A 20383-nucleotide genomic window follows, 5' to 3' on the forward strand; every position below is an offset into this window, starting at 1 on the left:
AGCCTATAAGTTGCAGGGCATGTAAATTAGGCAAAAAAAATACTTATAGGCCGAAAAATATGGTATTTATGAAATAAACTGCAGATCTAAAGCTGAACTAAAGTAACTTGAACTCGCAGATGAATTTCAACATTTAATTTTAATTGCACTTTACAGCCTGAGTGCAATGTTTTAAACAGTTAATGTCTGTTTTGTTCATGGACATCAATACAGGTATAAATGTCCTTACAGTATTAGTGAAAGTGGCATAAAGGAGTTAATAAAAAAGAGAAGCAGCTACTGAGTTATGTTGAATTTGAGAGAACGTGTGAAATATACGAGACAACCCTGGATTGCAACAGCAAAGCCCCCAAATTGAAGAGCCCCAGTCGGACTTCCTTCCTGTTGTTTATAAAGACATAAATCACCAACATCACACTGTTTCCTTTCATAATACTTCTTGACATGAAAAAAATGTATTTCTCATGGATGCTACTGCCAGTGACGCTCTTCAACTTTTCCATAAAAGACCAGTACTCCTCTACCCATCAGGATTTTGAGCCATGTACTGCACTGAAAGCAGAAAATATAAACTCTCTGCTTTACTCATGACAAATAATATAAATTAGAAACGAGACGTAATCGTGAGGTAAGAAACTCTGTGGTGTAAGGTTTAAATTTGCAACATTATTTGAAGGAAATCCTTCAATCCTTTATGGCCTGACATTTTTTAGTACATCTTTATGTCCAATGTCCTGTCAATTGTTAAAAGTGAGAAACACACATTTCTTTTTTCATTGAATTTACCAATTTACCGGCGTATAAGTTGCATCAGTCAAAAAAAGCAGCATGAAGAGGAAAAAATAAATTAATAAGTCACATTTATTTAATGGTCAAAACAGATTTATTTCGCCTGGGCAGCGCAGCGCCATCCATCCATCCATCCATTCATCCATCAATCGCGCCGGAGCTGGTTGCTCTCCAGCGTTCCTCCGCCTGCACCAGCTGAGTGAAGCAAGCGCGCACATGAGGACTGGCTGTTGCAGTTCTTTGAAATGTAAAGCGTCAGTCAAAAATTGCATTATGAATATGAAAAAAAAAACATATATAAGTCACTTTGATGTATAAGTTGCAGGACTGACAAATGTATGCAAAAAATAAAAAATAAAAAACTGCGACTTATACACCGGAAAATATAGTAATCAATTTTTAGCTTCTCAAAACATGGTTTGATTAATGCTACATGTTTACTTTGTTTATTTTGTATTTCGGAAGATTTGTGAGCATTGTAAAATTTGTGTCACTGTAACGGTCCTCAAAGACATCAGACACCGTTTTTTCTTATTTTGCCTAGTGTGTAAAAGTACACAGTGCCTGCATACACAACTGGCAGGCGTGACACACACAGACCTCCATCTTCGTCTCAGTTCTTGAGCTGAAGGGATTTACTCCACAGCTGACAGGGCCAACAACAATAATGAATGTTGGTTGGTTGGCTGTTGGTATGTAATCCCAAGTGTACACAATCATCAGTGTGTATTTCTCACACAAAGATTTAGTTGCAGCTGTTTTTAAAATCACGCAAGTGAAACCACATTTTATCTTTTCTCGTTTATTTCTTTCAGTTATGTGTTGTGGCGTGCAATGCTGCTGATGTTTTTATGGAAACTGTGTGTGAAAAGGAAAAATACGGTCTCTCGATAAGTGTTTTAGATGGTGAGAGGTCCTGATGTGCTCTGCATTAGACTCCTCTGTTCTGTACTTTGCTGTATCTGCAGGGCTAGTTTTGCTGAGTCAGAGCGAGCGAGTGATGAGTAAGCGCTTCTATTTCTGCTCAACGCTGCCTCTCTCTGGCAGACTGCGTGCAGTGAAGGACTGCCTGAGTGAATGCAGGAAGCTTTTATCATAAACATCTGTAATCATATCTCAGTTTTCCTACACTGCAGTTTCCTTAACCGATTAATGCATGAATTGTTTCTTAGTCATTGTGGTGGCAATGGGTTGAAGTTTTACTCTGTGATTATGTATTATGGTCAAATATAGATTGCTCTTTGTTTTCTAGACACATCCTCCGTTCTCTAACTCTGTGCAGATGTTTTCTGAGTTGCTCCTACTGTTTTTCTGGTCTCTTTATCCCTCTTGTGGGAATGTTTTCACATTTAGCTGCTTGCCTCCAATGGTGTGTGCAAGTCGTAGACACGAGGAAGTGATTTTCTAGACATTTGTAGTTTATGGAAAAATCATGTGCAATACAAGTAATTTAATATACTACATATACATATTCAAAGAAAAGCCTGAGTCATTTTGAAACTTTAGTAACACGATATACTTAATGAGGTCTTTCTTCTTTTCCTCAGAAAAACTCTACAACTCAACGGGACGGGAGCTTCGGAGAGCCCTCTTTTCTCTGAAGCAGATTTTTCAGGTATTTCTTTTTTCAGGGCTTCTGCTGGCCTTTTAAGAACATTGTGTTTGTCTTTTTTGCAGCCATTCATATGCACACAATAACAAGCAAAAGATATATATGGGGTGTGAAAACATTCATCAGTTCACACTCACGCTTGGACACACCACTGTTTTCCTAAGGCCGAGTTTTTTTATGCTCAAAGTCTGCCGTCGTGGCAGCTGTGCAGTTCTCAGGTCTGGTCATGGTTTGGAAACAAAAGCAACAGACACTGATGAAAGCCCAAAATAGATCAGATTGCCTCCTATTTTTACACTGAGTGCCTCTGTAAGGTATTGGTAATAAGGAATATTAATAGTTCTTATGCAGTTGTCTCTACATTTCAGAAATGATGTGCACAAGTTTTAAAACTGTTGCCCTGTCTGTTCCTTTAGTGCGCTTCTGTATATTTAGCCTTTCTGCCAAATGACTGCAGCATCCCTGATATATGGAAAAGATGTCTGGAAGCACTTAGACTTCCTCCTGAGACACGAGAAGCCCTGACCACCCCACAGTGTTTATTGCCGCTTTCCTCCCTATCCCATCTGAACAGTAGAATGAATAAGAAAATGTTCAGTCCTGCAGAAAACCTGGCGCTGGCTCTTAAATTACACAGCCACCGACAGGTGTGAGACACAGGTGGTTTTGCCATCAGTGAAAATATGTGGGATGAAGCTGAGAGTGGAAAGCAACACGGGTTAAATCCATGGCGTTTGTCAAGTCTACAGAAAATAACTATTGCTTTTACAAAAACAACTTATTTTCAGGTTTGCATATTATTTCTGTCAGAGTTGAGTCTCCCTCTTTAAAAAAAACATTAAAACGTGTTTGGTTTGACAAATTTACCCGTGGGCTGTGCATTATAAGACCTATATCAGGTAAAAACAAACGCCTGATGGAACATTAAGGCCTGCAACGTGAACGTAGCCTAATATCGAAGAAAACACTAATGTGGTAGTACCGACTGTCACGAATTAAACAGAAAACAATATGCAGTGCTGTCTGCATTAATCAATTACACTAGTCCCTCATTTATCACAGGAGATCCGTACCCTGAAGACCCGCGATAAGTGAAAAACCGCAAAGTAGGAATTGTAGTACAAGTAGCAAGTAGTTTATTTTTATATATTTTAAACCCTTCCCACACTCTTGCAATATTCTAAACTCTAAACGCTTTAAAAGAGCACAGAATGTTGTGATTTCAGCTCCTAGCCTGAGCTGCTCTCAGCCTCCTGCAAGTGCTCTTGGTCACGCCCACTTCTCCGCTCTGCACAGAGATCAGCTGATCAGCTGCAACAGGAAGTTTATCCTGCAGTAAGGGCTGCACACAGGTGCAGGAGGTGCTAAATAATTTGAAATAATTTATTTGACATTAAAATTCCATGCTGATCGTGCGACTCATCCATCAATCAGCCAATCGTGTGTCAGGTCCAATCTTATTTTGAAAAACCGCGATAGAGCGAGTCCGCGATAAACGAACTGCGAAGTAGCAAGGGACTACTGTAAACTAAAATAATTATTGTATTTCTTTTTTATAGGATGACAAAGATTTGGTGCATGAATTTGTGGTAGCTGAAGGACTGACGTGTCTGATAAAAGTTGGAGCTGAAGCAGACCAGAACTACCAGAATTACATCCTCAGGGGTACGTATGCTGCAGAACAGCACCTCATCTTGAGGACGTTTCCAATATTTTTTCGATCAACTCATCTACAGTCATGTGTTCATGTAAACTATGTAAAATGAAAATTCTACTTGATCTATTACCCCCATACCCCCGCACCCCACACACACACGTACGGGTTCTTAAAGCTTATAAACAGAATCCTGTGTGTGCTACAGATAATGTGAAAGTTAGGCCAAATGTAGCAGCTGGTTAATTTATGGCCCCCATGAGGTGAAAGGTCATTTGTGTTGAGGTTGAAGGGGGGCCATGGACACCCTGTCGATGGAAGACCACATATCCCACTCTAAAGTCACTACCATTTAGCAGCCTGCTGTGAAAATGCAGCTCGCACATGCTTAACTGTCTAATAAAGCTCTGTCCGGATATTACAGACCATAAAACTAATTTTCTCTTCATTCTAATTTTTTTCATTATAATTTATTGCAATTTAATTTTATTAAACTAAGCATTTAAAGTGTGTTTTACTAGTTTTTTGTTAAGGATATACAAATACATAAATCCTGACCTTGGATTCGACATTTAAAGTAAAACATTGCCACGTTTCAAATACCTGTCATAGTTAAAGTAAGTTTCTTTCAGCTGCTCCCTTTTTCAGGGGTCACCACTGCGAGCGAACTCGCATGAAAGATTTGGCAACTTGTTTTACGCCGGATGCCCTTCCTGAAGTAACCTGGGCTCAAACTCGCAACCTCGGGATTACAAGACCGCAGCACTGACCACCGAGCTACCGCAGCCCCAAATACCTTTCATAGTCTGGTTGACCTTTCAGTTAGAAATATTTCACAACCTGCTCATCTTTGACCTTTTCTCTGATTTAAACACAAAATTCAAAGAGGCAAATGTCTGCCTTTGGTGGCCCCTGGGCAGGTTATAAACATGAACGTGACCCCTCAGCAGGCTGCGATCCTAAATGCTGGAAGCTTCATCCAAATGTTCATCTCAGATAAATCACAAGGCTTAAATGGCCAAAACATGAAGAAGAAAGATGACAGGTGGCTTTGGGAAACCAGAGCTGACCACATGTAAGAGTTGTTAGTGTCATTCTTCCATGAATGATGAGACCACCTCTCATATCTTCACTCTTCCTTATTGACTTCTTTTTTAAACTCATCTTTGAGAAATACGATCCATCATTGCATTTCTGCTCTACTCCTTTTTCTCTTCTTGGGTTAATTTATTGCTTCATCTGATTTTGGAATACAGTTTTCTACTTGTGCTTTGCATCTCTACATCACCGTGAGAAATTAAACCAAACTGCAACTCTCCCAAAAGCACTTGTTTCAACTCCCGACCTAATGTTTTGCCGACAAGCAGAGGAAAGGTGATGCAGAGAAGATCGCCCTCCTTCGTGAGAGACGTGCTGGAGAACACAAGCTGAGTTTGTACTGGAACCCACGTCCACGTGCAGAAATGCATATAGATCTGGCCGCTTTGCTGGTGATGACTTCCAAAAGCAGCTAAATCACAAAGATTCCCAAGAGGAGAGTAAATTGATTGTCTGAAATGTTCACACCTGCTCACGGAGAAAGGAGGGGAAAACGAAGCAACTGTAAAACGTTTGGAATCGAGCACCGATCACTTTTAATGTCATGTTGTTTCTGCTCTGTCTTCCAAGTTGAGCCCAGTCAAAAGAAATGGTGAGAAGTAAAGAAAATGTATCCTGAACCTGTCTGGTGTGCATTAAAAATCTCTCAACTAAACAATCTCGCTCTCTTTCATATTCCATCAGTCTGCAGCATCTTTTATAGTTGAGAGGTACCATCAGCCGTGCACATCCCTCTATAAGCGTTTATAACCTTTAGGTATGAGGAAGATGGTCTTTGTTTCTTTCTTTTTTGCCTCATTTTTGTGTTTTGTCTTTTCAAAGCCCTGGAGGTGTCTGTGGCCAGTTAGAGCTGCTGCAGCCCCCTTTCATGGCCCCTCACACCTGGTTTGGAAAGCTTCCAGACCTGGGTTTTAGCTTTTGTAGACCTGCACTTTGTTGGCCCAGGGGAAAGCTTGTGCACCTTTATCTCCCCATTAGAGGGAAAGGTGTGAGGCCACCATCTCAGAGGTGCCAACACAATCTGGTTCTTCTAGCTGCAAACAAAGAAAAGTGTTTTTTTTTGTAATAGGAAGACTATGCTAATTTTTGTTAAACAACTTTCCAATCCATAAATAAAATGAAACAAATTAAATCAAAGGCAACCAGACTCATTTTGTGATTGTTAAAGATGGTTTGATTCTCAACAAAGGAACTCTTCTCAAGTTCTCTGTTCCTCAGCTGAAAAAAATTATTCAAAAAATATTTAAATGTCTTTAAGTTTAACAAAGAAAAGGGTAATACTTTACAATAAGGTACACAAAGTTTGATTAACTAATAGGAAACGCCTCAGGAATGAATCAGGAGCTAATGTGTAGTTAACCAGTACTTACTGGGGAACACACAGCCAAGCCTTATTAAGGGACTACTGGTTAGTTAACTTGTAAATGAAGAGGAACTAATCAAAAATGAATGGGTAGTTACCAAGAAAACCAAAAAGGAACAAATCAGGAGCTAATGGGTAACCAGTACTTACTGGGGAACACAGTCAAGCAAAGTACACAGAAACAGTAGGTAATGGTCAGGTAGTGATTAAATAATGATTGGTTACTCAGTAAGTACTCAGCATGATGCTTCACTACATCAGTGAACAAAATAATAGCCAGGCAATGATTTGGTACTCATTAAGTGATAATCAGACATATCCAACAATTTTCAGTCAGGTCATCTGGACATTTTCTTTTTTTTTTTTCTGAAACATTTCACCTTCCATCCAGAAGGCTTCATCAGTCAAGGAAACGCACAACACAAAACTGATTCTTTCCCCAAACAGCTTACTCCAAAGTGGAACAAACCAGTTATGTTGGTGCTAAGATGGTGTCTTTGGCACGCCCCCTCCTTTGGTGCCGGCCCTCTTCCTCGTCGACAGTCATGTCAGACTGATTCAAAACCATGGATGGAAGGTGAAACGTTCCAGAAAAAAAAATCTGTCCAGATGACCTGACTGAACATTGTTGGATTTTATTCCTGGATTATTGCGCATGAACTTTGGTGGTATGACAGTTGAGGATTTTTAATAAATCAAATGATAAAAGAAGTAAAAAAAAGGTTGTGTCACTGATGCAACAAGTTCATGAGAAAAACCCAAACTTCTGTCTTCCCACGTTCCCAGCACCTCCTGAGGGATCCCAAGGTGTTCCCAGACCACAAAGAATATATACCAGTAATCATTCCATAGAGCTTTGTGTCCACCCAGTGGAATGTGTGTGTCTCCAGAAGGAGGAACCCCAGGATCAGAAGCCTGAACCACCTCAGCTGACATCTTTCAATGAGTAGTTCTTCCTGAAGACCTTGATTTCTAAGGCTGAGCCAGACCACGCGTACAGGAAAAGTTCATTTCAGCCACTTGTGTCTTGAATCTTGTTCTTTCAGTCATGATCCATACTCCATGACATTGGTGACAGTTGGACAATACACACAATAGTACATTGAGATTATTGCCATGCCGCTCAGCTCCTCGATCCATCAATCCATCTCCTGCTCCATTGTGAACAAAACTCCCAAATGCTTGAACCCTACTGTTGAGAAAGAGGTGTACCCTTGATCCGGAGGGATATTTCTACAATTTTCTGGTTGCATTTTAGCTGGTGTCCATTTTTACAAAGGCTTCTGTGCAGATTTGTTGTACCCCTTTATGCAAAAATACAAAATTAACAATGCTGGCAGAGTAACACGTGGTTCACAGCACAGTAAGTGCTTTAAAAAAAGCAGTTTGTGAAAAAAAGTCAAGTAGGTTTTTGCAATAAACTTGTTTTTTTGTTGTTGTTTTTTTTTTACAGCAGTTAGAAATAAGGATATTTTATAGTGCTAATTACCATGAGCCAAACAAGAAGATGAGTTGAGAGAACAAATCACAAGGTTTCTTCCTGAATCTTTGTTTCATTTGAAGTGTTTATAATAAGAACTCTAACAAAAGTAACAGCAGTGTTTGATCGGTGCTGTAAAACCAGGAGCGTCTGACAAAGAGGGCAGATTAAAGATGCCAGTTTCAGTCAACTTGAACTAATGACTCTCCTCTTTGAAAAGCTCACTGTTGACATTCCTCACCATGAGCTCTGGTTTAGCCACACTTTCTCTCTGTACACTTCTAAAGCTCATTTCGCTTTGCATGCTTTTGTTGACGAAACACTCACCATCTTTAAGCCACAGTGGAAACAAATTTAGAGCGAAGTTCTCGCTTTTGATCTATGGAAACACTAATCTTAGACTCATCTTTTAAAAAACGTGTTCATAAACATTTTCATACCAAGAAGGCGACGTCTCATCTTATGCTGCTTTTTCCTTGGTGTGCATAGAATTACACGCTATAACTTAGAAACTTGGCAAATTTATAGCACTTACAGATAGGATTTGTGTTGTCCAGTTCCAGAAAGATTACGGTGAGAAGTAAGTTATGGCCATATATCATTTTATCCTTTCATCTTCTTCTGTCTTCCTCTTTCCTTTGCGTCGTGTATGTCTCTCTCTCTTCCTGCCATTTTGTTATCCTGTTTCTTTTTTTCCCCTCTCTTTTTAGATTTAGGTTCTGTGGAAAGAATATGAATGGTTAATATCTTACCTGTTGCAGACATTTTTTTAATCAACCTCAGTCAAAATGTAGTGGTCCCTTGTTTATCACAGGGTTTACGGGATCACGCCCCCGGCGATAAGTGAAAAACCATGAAATAGGGATACAGTAGTTCAAGTTTCACTTCCAGTCTCTTTCCTTCTGTGTAAATAAACAATTTAAATTTAAATACTGTAATATTTTACAAAAAATAATTCAACATTTACATTTAAATTGTAGAGGAGAAGCGCAGCAGGATAGGCAGCACTGCAGCATGGAGCATAAATGTACTTCTTGATCAATTACACTGTAAATGAATATAGACATTCTAAAAAAAAATTAAAATAACTTTTAACACTTTTATATTTTGTGACCATGATGATTTTACGATGTGACATACTTTGAATGTTAAGTTATAAGACAAAAGTTGATCGGTGCAGCTGCACAGCAAAGGGTTAACCTTTCACAAAGTTGCTTCAACGTGGAGACGTGCGTGGGTGGCAGAGAGCAGAGATCATGACAGGCTGCAGAGAGAGCTTCTCCCTGCACATATGGGCTGCACACAGGTGCACCAGATGCTAAATCATTTAAAATAATTTATTTTAAATAAACAATCCATGCCGCTCGTGTGGCTCATCCATTAATCAACCAGTTGTGTGTCATGCCCACTTTTTCTTTGAAAAACCGTGAAAGAGCGAGTCGTGAAAGTCGAACCGCGAAGTAGCGAGGGACTACTGTAGAGTTCATTTTGGCTTACACAGAAACCATTTGCAAAGTAGGGCTGGGCCATATCATATCCTTCATGATAATACCGGTAAAAACAACTTGCCCGGGAAAATAAATTATATCATGATCTCCTATTTCTAATGACATGGCTGTTACAGCACCATAAGTTGAAGCACTTCCACTTCCTGGTTTCCATACCATACCATACCATACCAATTTATTTATATAGCACTTAAAACAGCAACAAGGCCAACCAAAGTGCTGTACAAAAGAAAACAAACATGCACAGCGGACAGGAAAACATAAAATAGAAATACAGATACAAATAGCAGCAGAAGCTAACTAAAATGGCCAACAGAGTAGAGAACAGACCAGACCAAAACAAATCACACCATGTTAAAGGCAAGCGAATAGAAGTGGGTCTTCAAGCGAGACTTAAAGACTGAGAGTGTGGGAGCCTGCCGGACACTCAGCGGCAACTCATTCCACAGTCGTGGACCTGCAACAGAGAAAGCCCTGTCACCTCTGAGCTTACGACGGGTTTCTGGGACTGAGAGAAGCATCTGGTCTGCTGACCTCAGAGAGCGCGGTGGGACATATGGCTGCAGAAGATCAGTGAGATAGGATTGGGCGGAACTGTTCAGTGATTTAAAAACATACATGAGAATTTTGAAATGGATCCAAAGGTGAATGGGTAGCCAGTGCAGGGAGGCCAAAACTGGCGTGATGTGCTCTCTATAGCCTGTACCAATTAAAAATCGGGCTGCAGCATTTTGGACCAGTTGTAGACGAGCAATGGAGGACTGACTGATTCCAAACAGAAGTGAATTGCAGTAATCAAGCCTAGATGTTATGAAGGCGTGGATCACTGTCTCAAGGTTCTTTTTGGAGAGTATAGGCTTCAGCTTAGACAGCCGTCTCAGCTGAAAAAAACAGGATTTGACCATCATGTTTACGTGACTGTTGAGTTTTAAGGACGGGTCCATTATCACCCCCCAGATTAGTGACCTTTTGTTTCTCTAGCGGGGCTAGAGAGAAAAGGTCAATGTCATGGTTCATGAGTGAGCCACTGGGATGGCACAGCATGACTTCAGACTTCTTCTCATTGAAGCTTAAGAAGTTTAAAGCCATCCAGTCCCGGATGTCAGCCAGGCAGTCAAGAAGAGGCTGAATAGAGCGTGTGCCTCTGTGCCTCAGGGGGAAGTAAATTTGGCAATCATCGGCGTAGAAATGAAAGGGTATGTTGTGTTTGCGGAAGATAGCACCTAGTGGCAGCAGGTATAAAGAAAAGATAAGGGGACCAAGGATGGACCCCTGCGGTACCCCCCACTGGAGCGCTGTCAATGCCGAACTAAAATCTTTGATATTGACACAGAAGGTTCTATCAGAGAGGTAGGACCCAAACCATTTAAGGGCTGACCCTGTGATGCCCACCCACTGCTCCAGTCTAGAAATGAGGATCTTGTGGTCGATGGTGTCAAAAGCAGATGTAAGGTCCAATAGGACAAGCAGCACAGAATCACCTGCGTCTGTGGATATGAAAATGTCGTTAAAAACCTTCAGTAGAGCAGTTTCAGTGCTATGGAGAGATTTGAAGCCGGATTGGAATAACTCTAGGATAGCGTGATCCCCCAAAAACTGTTTCAACTGAGACTCCACAATTTTTTCCAGTAGTTTAGAGGTGAATGGGAGTCTGGAGACAGGCCGGAAGTTGGACATGACTGAGGGGTCAAGGTTAGGTTTTTTCAGGAGGGGCTGGACAGCAGCATGTTTAAAAGTCTTTGGCACCACACCTGAGGATAAACTGCTATTCAGAATAGCGAGGATAAAAGGACCCAGGGTAGGAAAAACTTCCTTTAGCAGTCGAGGGGGGACCACATCAAAGGGGGAACCAGATGGCTTCATGCTGCACATTACCTGCTCCAGAGAAGACAGAGAGATGGGCTCAAAGTGGTCAAACACAGCCACGCACTGAGATGGGATGGACAGATCATGAGCTGGCAGAGAAATGAGTGCCCGGGTGTTTGCCACTTTTTCTAAAAAGAAATGGAGGAAGTTTTCACACAGCTCAGTTGAGGCTTCCAGAGGTGAAGGCTCACTGAGGTGTAGAACTGAGTTCAGGGTGGAGAAAAGAACTCGGGTTGCAACAGGTATCATGATCTCCTATTTCTAATGACATGGCTGTTACAGCACCATAAGTTGAAGCACTTCCACTTCCTGGTTTCCAGCAGTAAGAACTCTGTGGACCTCAGAGAGAAAAGGAGATGTGTTAAAGTCAAATGTTTCATTACCTCCTAAACTGTCTCGGTCATAAAACACGGCTTCCAGCACAGTGCTCAGCCCATTTTTTAGTATCACTGCAGCAGTTTTACTGGATAGCAGCATTTGCAAAGATTCAGCTGCACCTGAAACACAAAACCTTTTGTTGCCTTAAGTCTCCATCATATTTCTCACTTTGGTGGTTTAATTTGTACATGTGGCAGATCAGTGAGGCCGAGCGGTGACACGTCTGTGTGTTGCTTTTCATCTACGAGCCAAGGTTGTGTGCGATCCAAAAGTTCACAGTAAATAAACACAATAACAGCTATTTTCACTCATTCACTCTAGTTGAACCAGCTGTTGCTGAGATAAAAACAGCCACAACAGGAATACTTTGAGTTTCCATATTTCTGTTGGGTTTTTTTCATAACCACGTCACCGTTGCATGATGATAAATACCAGATAAATGAAAACACATTTAGATTAGAGGCGGACTTTCCCTTGTGTTCACGTAGATGTGATCATGTGTTGCTTACAAAACGGCATATTTTTCCAGTATACCATTACATACTAGAGGGGCTTTTTAGTTCTCTTAATTTAGAATCTGGATCATTGTTTTGACTACTGAGTTCTAAGTGAAAATCCAGGCGTAGTTGAGTGAACAGCAGTGTTGGAAGCTCTTCTTGGAAATATTGTGTAGTGCGTAGTCTGGCTGTGTTATAGGTCGTCTGCACTAGTGGGGAAACCTTTACGATGTCCCATCGTCTGGATAAACAATTCCTTCTGTCTGAGCCGAGCCGAGTGGCTTTGTGTAAATGTGTCAGTCTATTTGCTGGTCTGGTTGCTGTAGTCATTTTGTTTTAGTGAAGGTGTGTGACAAATTCTTCACGGGCAATCTGAAATACAAATGTGGACATGCACCGAGCTTAGAACGAGAAGGAGCTCTTCAGAAAGGTCCTTATCACCCAAACAGAAACTTGAACTCGTCAGCTGTGATGATGCTGTGGGATCACGTGCATGTTTTCCACCCAGTCTCCTGAAAATCTTTGTGAGAACCAAAGATCCTGCTGCCTCATATTGTAAAATGTTTATCTGGAAAAAAAAAGGGAAACTTGTCCATATACTCATGCTGCTTGCCCTCTGAGGAGTCCTGGTGGATGTTCAGGTATTCAATGTATGATTTTCAGGGTCTCCGTCACAGTCTTGAAATAAAATATTGAATTTGTTCTTAGAATATTTCATGTCTGGTTAAATGTTAGAAAACATAAAGTAAAGAAAAATGTTTTTTTTTCTTAGCCTGTTTTTATTACTTCTTTCTAAAACCTGAATATATATATATATATATATATATATCCATCCATTCATTATCTTTTTACCCGCTTCTTCGTCTTTGGGTCACGGGGGTCACTGTTGCTGATGTCCAGCAGCCTCTGTGTGAGAAGCAGGGGACAACCTGGACAGGTCTCCAGTCCATCACAGGGCCACATAGAGACAAACGAGACAACAACCACTCTCTCTCTCACTCACACCTAGGGGCAATTTAGAGTTACCAGTCAGCCTAACATGCATGTTTTTGGTCTGTGGGAGGAAAACGGAGCACCCGGAGAAAACAAACGCATGCACGGAGAGAACATGCAAACTCCACCCAGAAAGGCTCCCGGGACGGGATTTGAACTGGCGACCTTCTCGTTGAGAGGCAACAGCTCTATAACTGAGCCACTTTGCCACCTTATATACATAACATTCTTCCATATTCCCTTCCTTCCTTAGACAGGTAACTTTACTAATTGGCATTTATAATATGTGAATGCATTTGTTCAGTGTCCTGAGATGACTTCTGTTGTGACTTGGCACTTATAAATTAACTGAATTGATTTGAATTGTAAACGTATTTAAATGCTCACAAATGTATTTTTCTCATTGATTGTATAGAAATGATGAACTGGGTCATGATGTTGTCCACAGTTGATTCACCTCATCAGGTCTTGAGTTCAAGGTTTATTCATCTGTGTGTTTGTTTTTTAGTTGCTCACTGAGAACCTTTAAGACCTTCACTCATACAGAGTTGATCCCTTGACGTACGGACACTATTTCAAAAGTGGCTGTACCTCAACGGATACTATTCTTTGCCAGATGAACATTATTATGGATGCAAAATGATATGAAACATAAATAATTAGAGAACCTCAAAATCTTTTTATTATCCGTGATAAATTTTCCATGCGATTTACAAATGTACATTTTGAACACAGTTTGTGATTTTTCTTGGAGTTTGCATTTTTTAGATAATAAAACACCACAACTTTATAAGTTTTTTTTTTTTAAGCTATTTTACTGAAAAAAGTGGCTTAAAATTAACAGATGAAGAGTTTGGAAATGTTGGCAGAGTACAAACACATTTTTCTACTTTACAGAAAACATCAGAACAATCCTGGTGGGGAATTAAAGTTCTCTGCAATAAAGTGGAAGAAAACATGTACTTAAATGTTCACGGGATCCACATATAGAACAAATGTGTTTAAACATTTGTTTTATTAATTTACGTGTAAAATGGCAAATAATCCAAATCCAAATAATCCAAATACAACAGAAAATTTAAAAGTGTTGCATTATTCCATCAGATATCATGAATGTCATCTTAAATATCAGGTTCTGTTTATGTCCACCGGGGTGACTTGACTGAATCAAAAAGAGTTTAGGACAGTAGTCCTGCTTATGGGTTCAGCGCTCAATATGCCTACTCAGTGCTACACTGCAAACATCTTTTTTGATTTTTATTTTCATTGCTTCCAACATTTTCATCTCTGTAAATTACATCAACTGCTGCAGAACTGATTGATACAGTTAGAGCTATTAAAACAAGGGGAAAAAATGTATTAATTCATTTGCACGTTTCTCATTAAGACTATTTTGACTCAAACTGTTAAAACGTTTGTGGTAAAACAGAGATTTTAGCTCCCTGCCACACCCTGGTTCTGTCAGACTCCTCTGGTCCTCACATGAGCTGGGAGCTTGCAGCTGGGCCCAGTTCAACCCCACCTGCCTGACTTATATTCTGCCACCCCTTAATCTTCTCCCAACATCCGTGGACGTTTTCATCCTCAACAAACCCACTGGCAGAGGAATTACAAACACTTCTCAGACTGTTTGACACTAACAGAATTTACTATACAATAATTGCATTTTAGGAATGTTAGTTTATAAGGTGCTGACTTCATTACCCCTGATGTCACCATCTAAAACTAACCATCGTTAGGTATAAAACATTTTTGTCAGTAATGTAACACGTGAAAAAGAGATTGGAGTCGTTAATATTTGAGAGCTTTTCATGGCAGCTTTTTGTGAGGAGGTTGTTTTTGTTATTGAATTCATACAATTAGACACACTGTAAAATCTAACCTGATGTTTCACCTCAAAAATATGTGTAAAAATCCTACCTCAGATGTCAAAGAAATAGAAAAAACAATCACATTTGCCTTAACATTGCTTCATACTATTTTGCTTAAAAATTAATTGCAGTTCAAACCTCTATTGGTTTGGTTGTCTTGGTTTTTGGTACTTGGTTGAACAGCTAATGATATATTTTGAGTTGCATAAACCTTTTGTTTCAGTGAAGTTGATTTAGATTAATTAATAGAGTAATTGAAATGTTTTTGTAACTGGTTGAGTCTGTCTGGTGTTTGCGCTCAATTAAAATGTCTTATTTGAATCATAAATAATCTGAAAAATACATTCTGAATATATCTCTCCATTTCAAAATAACTAATGTTGAAATAACCATATCTTCGTACAATAAAACTTATGTCCCTGTAAGGTAGATATTTTGATATTCTTTACCTCGCAGGCTGTCAAAATGACCAGTTGTTTGGTTAAAAATCATCCTTGAAATATTTTTTTGTAAAATATGTCTCCAGGCCTCAAAAAATGTGGAATGAAAGATTGCCTTAACTTTAGGTGGGAGGAACAGGGTACAAAAATGGTGAAGACTATCCCCTCACAACTGACTGACTTCCGAAGTCAAGTTTAAATTTCAATTAAATATTTTTGTAGTTGACATGTTTTAACTTTTTTTTGTTTTGTTTTTGGTCATAGTTTTACTACAAAGTAGTACTTTGTTGATTTTTCTTCTTCTTCTTTTGGCTTGTCCCTTCCTCTGGCACCCCTTAAGTTTGTGCTGCTTTTCAGCGTATTGTTTTTATGCTATAAGTGCTTAGCATATTTTTAGTTATTGTTTTTTTTAGTTCATATCTTAGATCTTACATTTTATTGTTGGATGTAACTGTGTACAAAATTTTGTTCCACCACATGTACCACATGTGGTGCAAATGACAAACAAAGAAACTCTGACTCTGACTGCCACAGCAAACTAACTCTCACAAAGACTTGGCCATTGTTTTTACACCAGATGTGCTTCCTGACACAACCACAGCCCACCGAGCTACCACAGCCCTCTGTGTGGAGCAGAGAGCTGCCATCTAGGGTGCCTGGGGGAGCTGATGGTGGAGGTTAAGGGCCTTGCTCAAGAACCCAGTGTGGGGCAAATGAGGGTGGAGACACATGTGGGTGTTGCACCTTTTCCACCCTGTTATCAGTCTGGGGAATCGAACCAGCGACGTTCCAACCCCAAGCCCACCTTCTCTAACCTCTGTGCCACCTCTCATGGAATTTTATACTAAAATAACAAACATGCAAAACACCTTTTTACAGAGAAGAATCATCATAAAATCATGTTGTTGCTCTTTAAAGAGCAAGCAGAGGTTATCCCAACTCATCCGCATCCATTCAAGTCCACTTTACAATAAGCTGCAAGGCATGCAGTTGCTTTTTGTCTAGTGTGGATGGGAAGTGGAAAGCTCATCTTTTGACAGAAAGTCCAGTTTTTTGTTCTTCGTTTTAGTTGCTTTTTTAATCACTGTAGTACAGAACTCGAATCTTGCAAATGTTTGTATAAATGGACATATAAGATTTATTGAATCATGCTAATCTTTTTATTGTCCCTGTGTTGCTATAAATGGCTCAGCTCTGCCCTCCACACCACTGCAGTTCATTAGGTCTGCAGTGCCCACTGTGCTTGCTCAGCCAAATATTAGAAAAACTTTCCTACCTTACTTCATGCTAATGTTCCATTAAGTTTGTTTGTTTGTCTCGTGGGAATTTGTTTGGGATTAGGCTTCTGTCAAATGGTAAATCTATCCATGTCTGAAAATGGAAGTATCCCTCAGCTATTTTATGGTATGGGGCACATTGTAACTTTGGCAGACAGCATGGGGACTGAAATTGCTCTGGCAGAGGCAGCTTGTCTGGCTCTAATGGTCTGGGTGATTAGCTAACTAACAAACAGAAGGCAAACCATGACCATGTCTTAATTCAGTTCATATACTGTAAGAGCTGAGTAGTAAAACTTGTCTTTTTATGGCACTCAGTCTCTAAATCAGACTGTTGCCAGAGGCAGAGAGCCCAAATATCAGTAACAAAAGGAAATCAGTCCACTTTTAACATCATCCTCAAAGTGAGTTCCTTTAATTGCTCATTTGCCAAGGACATATGAGACTGCAGTCTGAAGTGAAATAATCACTACAAGTATATACATTTGAATATGCATGTGCATTTGTTGTAAGGTGCTTAATCAATGTAAAGACATAGATCCTTAACGTATACACACATACAGTAGTTACATTTCCATTACGAAATACTAAATTGTGTTATTTCAGCTCATCCAGTTTTACCTGGGATTGGGTTTGGCTGTAGTTTGTGGTATGTCTGGTTCAGTAAAGAGAAGTTTGATAAGACACTGCATCACTGAAGATATCCAACCTCTAAAGAAACCTATTTTTTTTGTTCAGATTTTAAGTTTGTTTGCTTTTCTTTATTGACCACATAACTTCATTACCACAAACTTGTTCATCCATCCATTAACTTCTGCTTGTTCAGAAGTTGGATCGTGGGAGCAGCAGCTTGAGCAGGGAGGCCAAGACATCTCTTTCCATAGCCACCTCTTCCAGCTCTTCTGGGAGGATTCCAAAGCATTTCCAGACCAAGCGAGAGACATAGTTTCTCCAGGGTCTTCCCCGGGGTCTCCTCCCAGTTGGACATGCCCAAAGCACCTCTCTAAGGAGGCACCCAGAGAGCATCCTTACCAGATGCCCAAATAACCTCAACTGATTTCTCTCTATGTGGAGGAACAGTGGCTCTCTCCCGGATAACTGAACTTCTCACCCTATTTCTAAGAGAGAGTCAAGCTACCCTTTGGAGGAAACTAATTTCAACCTCCTGTATCCGCAATTTCATTATTTTATTGTTGTTGTTTTAGATAGCAGAAATCTGTTCTTGAAGGTTCTGAGTAGCTGTTGGATTAACATCCTCTATGAACAATGACCACGGCAGGCAAGATATTGACTATTCATAAGTTCTCTACATACAATACTATAACTTAAACAAGCGTTACACCATTGTCCATCCATCCATTATTGTCTTTTACTCGCTTCTTCCATTTTGGGTCATGGGGGTCACTGGCGTCCATGTCCAGCAATCACTGCGAGGGGCATGGTGCACCCTGGGCAGTTCACAAGTTACACCATTGTCTCTTGTCAGTAAGAGGTTTTAATAGTGATTGTTTCTAGCTTTTGACATGAATGTTTTTCTAAACTGGAATTGAACAGGGAATGCAAGTAAACCTTAATGTTTTTGGTTCAAGATGCAGATTTTGTGCAATGGCGTAACCAGGGGATGACCAATGATGGCCTTGGCCACTGTAGATTAATCAAGGCCAACCCATCAGCCACCCCAATCATTTGGAAAAACTTTTCTTTTAAACAATATTGAAAACTATAAAGCAGAGTTTCCTCATATGATCGGGGTGTTTGGTTTACATGAATATATGTGACTGTGGCCATCTTGAATTTTGACTTGACAACCCAATTTTCAATAAGGACCTTTATTACACCTTGATTCAACGACACACCAGAATAGAAGTTTGGCACTTTACTTAATTTTCAAGTTATCATACTCACAAGACAAACTAAGGGAATGTCCAATTCCCCTCTTTGCTCCGTGACGAAAGACATAAAACTGGCAATCCCTTTAAAGAGTTATAAGCACAAGATGAATGGCTGAAAGACTAAAAACTACTTAATGTCATTAGCCTTATTTTTAATCCTCTTAGTTAATAGTGACTTTTAGAGCTTCAGTCATTGTTAGGTTTTCTCTGTTTACCATTTATGAGCTGTTAGTGTATATACAAAAAATATGATCTCTGGGGGATACCACTTCTTTTGCATTGACTCAACATTTCTTGAGGTGGTATTACCTATTATCTGGCTTTCCAAAGTTGGCTCTTGGGACATGGAACATAACCTCTCTGGTGGGGGAGGAGCCTGAGCTTGTGTGAGGTTGAGAGGTATGACTATGGTATACTACTAGGTATGTTTGGTCTGGAACAGGTCTCTCTTATAAATAAGTCCTTGTGGCTCAATGAGATTAGCCTGTATAAATAAAGGTTGAATGGGAAAAAAAAACGCAAGGTGCCATAGCTGGAGTTGTGGGTTGTGTCTTTGGTTTAATTTTTAAAACAAACTTTGAAAGCACTACAAACATTCACTAGAATGAGTTAATGGGAGCTAAGACTCGCACAACAGCTCAATATAGTTTATGTGCTGCACATTCAAAGTAGAGCATGTCATAGCGGACAATCATAAAAGTTAGGCAGCTCCTACATTAGCAATGTATGTGCAATTTTAAAAGTGTGATTGCTGAAAAGCGTTTGATTTACTCAGCCAATCACCGTACAAGTATAGACTTTATGATACTCATGAGTCCTTGTAAAAACAATAGATAAACTATCTCAAATCATTAAAAAGACTGATGTCATATCTTGTGGTCCAAAAGACCCTATTGACATTGCACATGTTGTATCTGCACATTGTTTATAAATTATGTACATCATTTAGTGATTCAGATTGTTGTTTTTTTATATATATATATTTAATATGCTGTTTCTTTTAAGATATTTCAGTCAGCAGAAATACACTGTGACCTAAATGTTTTTTCATATCACCTGTTGAGTTCACAATACCATTCCTTTGGAGTGTATAGCTGCTTTTCACTGACATTTTCATGAGACTACATTGTTAGAAATTAAAATTTGTGAATTATTAACATGTTTAGCATCATCTAGCACTGTTGTCAGTAATTGTACAAGATGCCAGCTATGAAAAAGGGATTTAAAACATTTTCAAAAAGTGTTGTAAAATTTATATGTACGGAAACTCATTCTACAAGTTCATTTAAAGTGACCTGTTTCACCAGCAAGTAGAGCCATTATTCATTCAACCTTTATTTATACAGGTTCGTTTCATTGAGCCTCAGGAACTCATTTACAAGAGAGACCTGTTTTTAACAAAGAATGATGACAACAGTAGACACCAAAGGCCACAGTAGACAATCATTAAAAAAAACATATAAATTGAGAATAATAAATTAAAGAAAATGGTATAAAAAATGAAACAAAAACAGCTAGATTGTAAAACAATGTAGAAATCTAAACACAGGAACATGTCTGCATTGGTTTTTGCCATGAACTTAGCAGATGTTTGAAGCCACTTAGAGAGGTCAAGGTCGAAAGCTTCAGATCCTTTTGCAAGATATTCCAAGAAACAGGAGTGGA

The 20383-nt window shown here is 39.5% G+C and overlaps 1 protein-coding gene across 1 annotated transcript in view; it reads left to right on the top strand.

Moving 5' to 3' along the window:
* Positions 1-20383, top strand: part of fhod3b (formin homology 2 domain containing 3b) — a 151556-nt gene that overhangs the window by 99062 nt on the left and 32111 nt on the right. Inside the window, exons 4-5 of the mRNA XM_037676348.1 lie at positions 2337-2404; positions 3961-4066. Coding sequence (XP_037532276.1) covers positions 2337-2404; positions 3961-4066 — 174 coding nt within the window. The remainder of the gene's footprint in view (positions 1-2336; positions 2405-3960; positions 4067-20383) is intronic.

The sequence above is a fragment of the Nematolebias whitei genome, chromosome 5, assembly GCF_014905685.2.
Source record: "Nematolebias whitei isolate Nwh7 chromosome 5, NemWhi1, whole genome shotgun sequence".
Taxonomy (NCBI): Eukaryota; Metazoa; Chordata; class Actinopteri; order Cyprinodontiformes; family Rivulidae; genus Nematolebias; species Nematolebias whitei.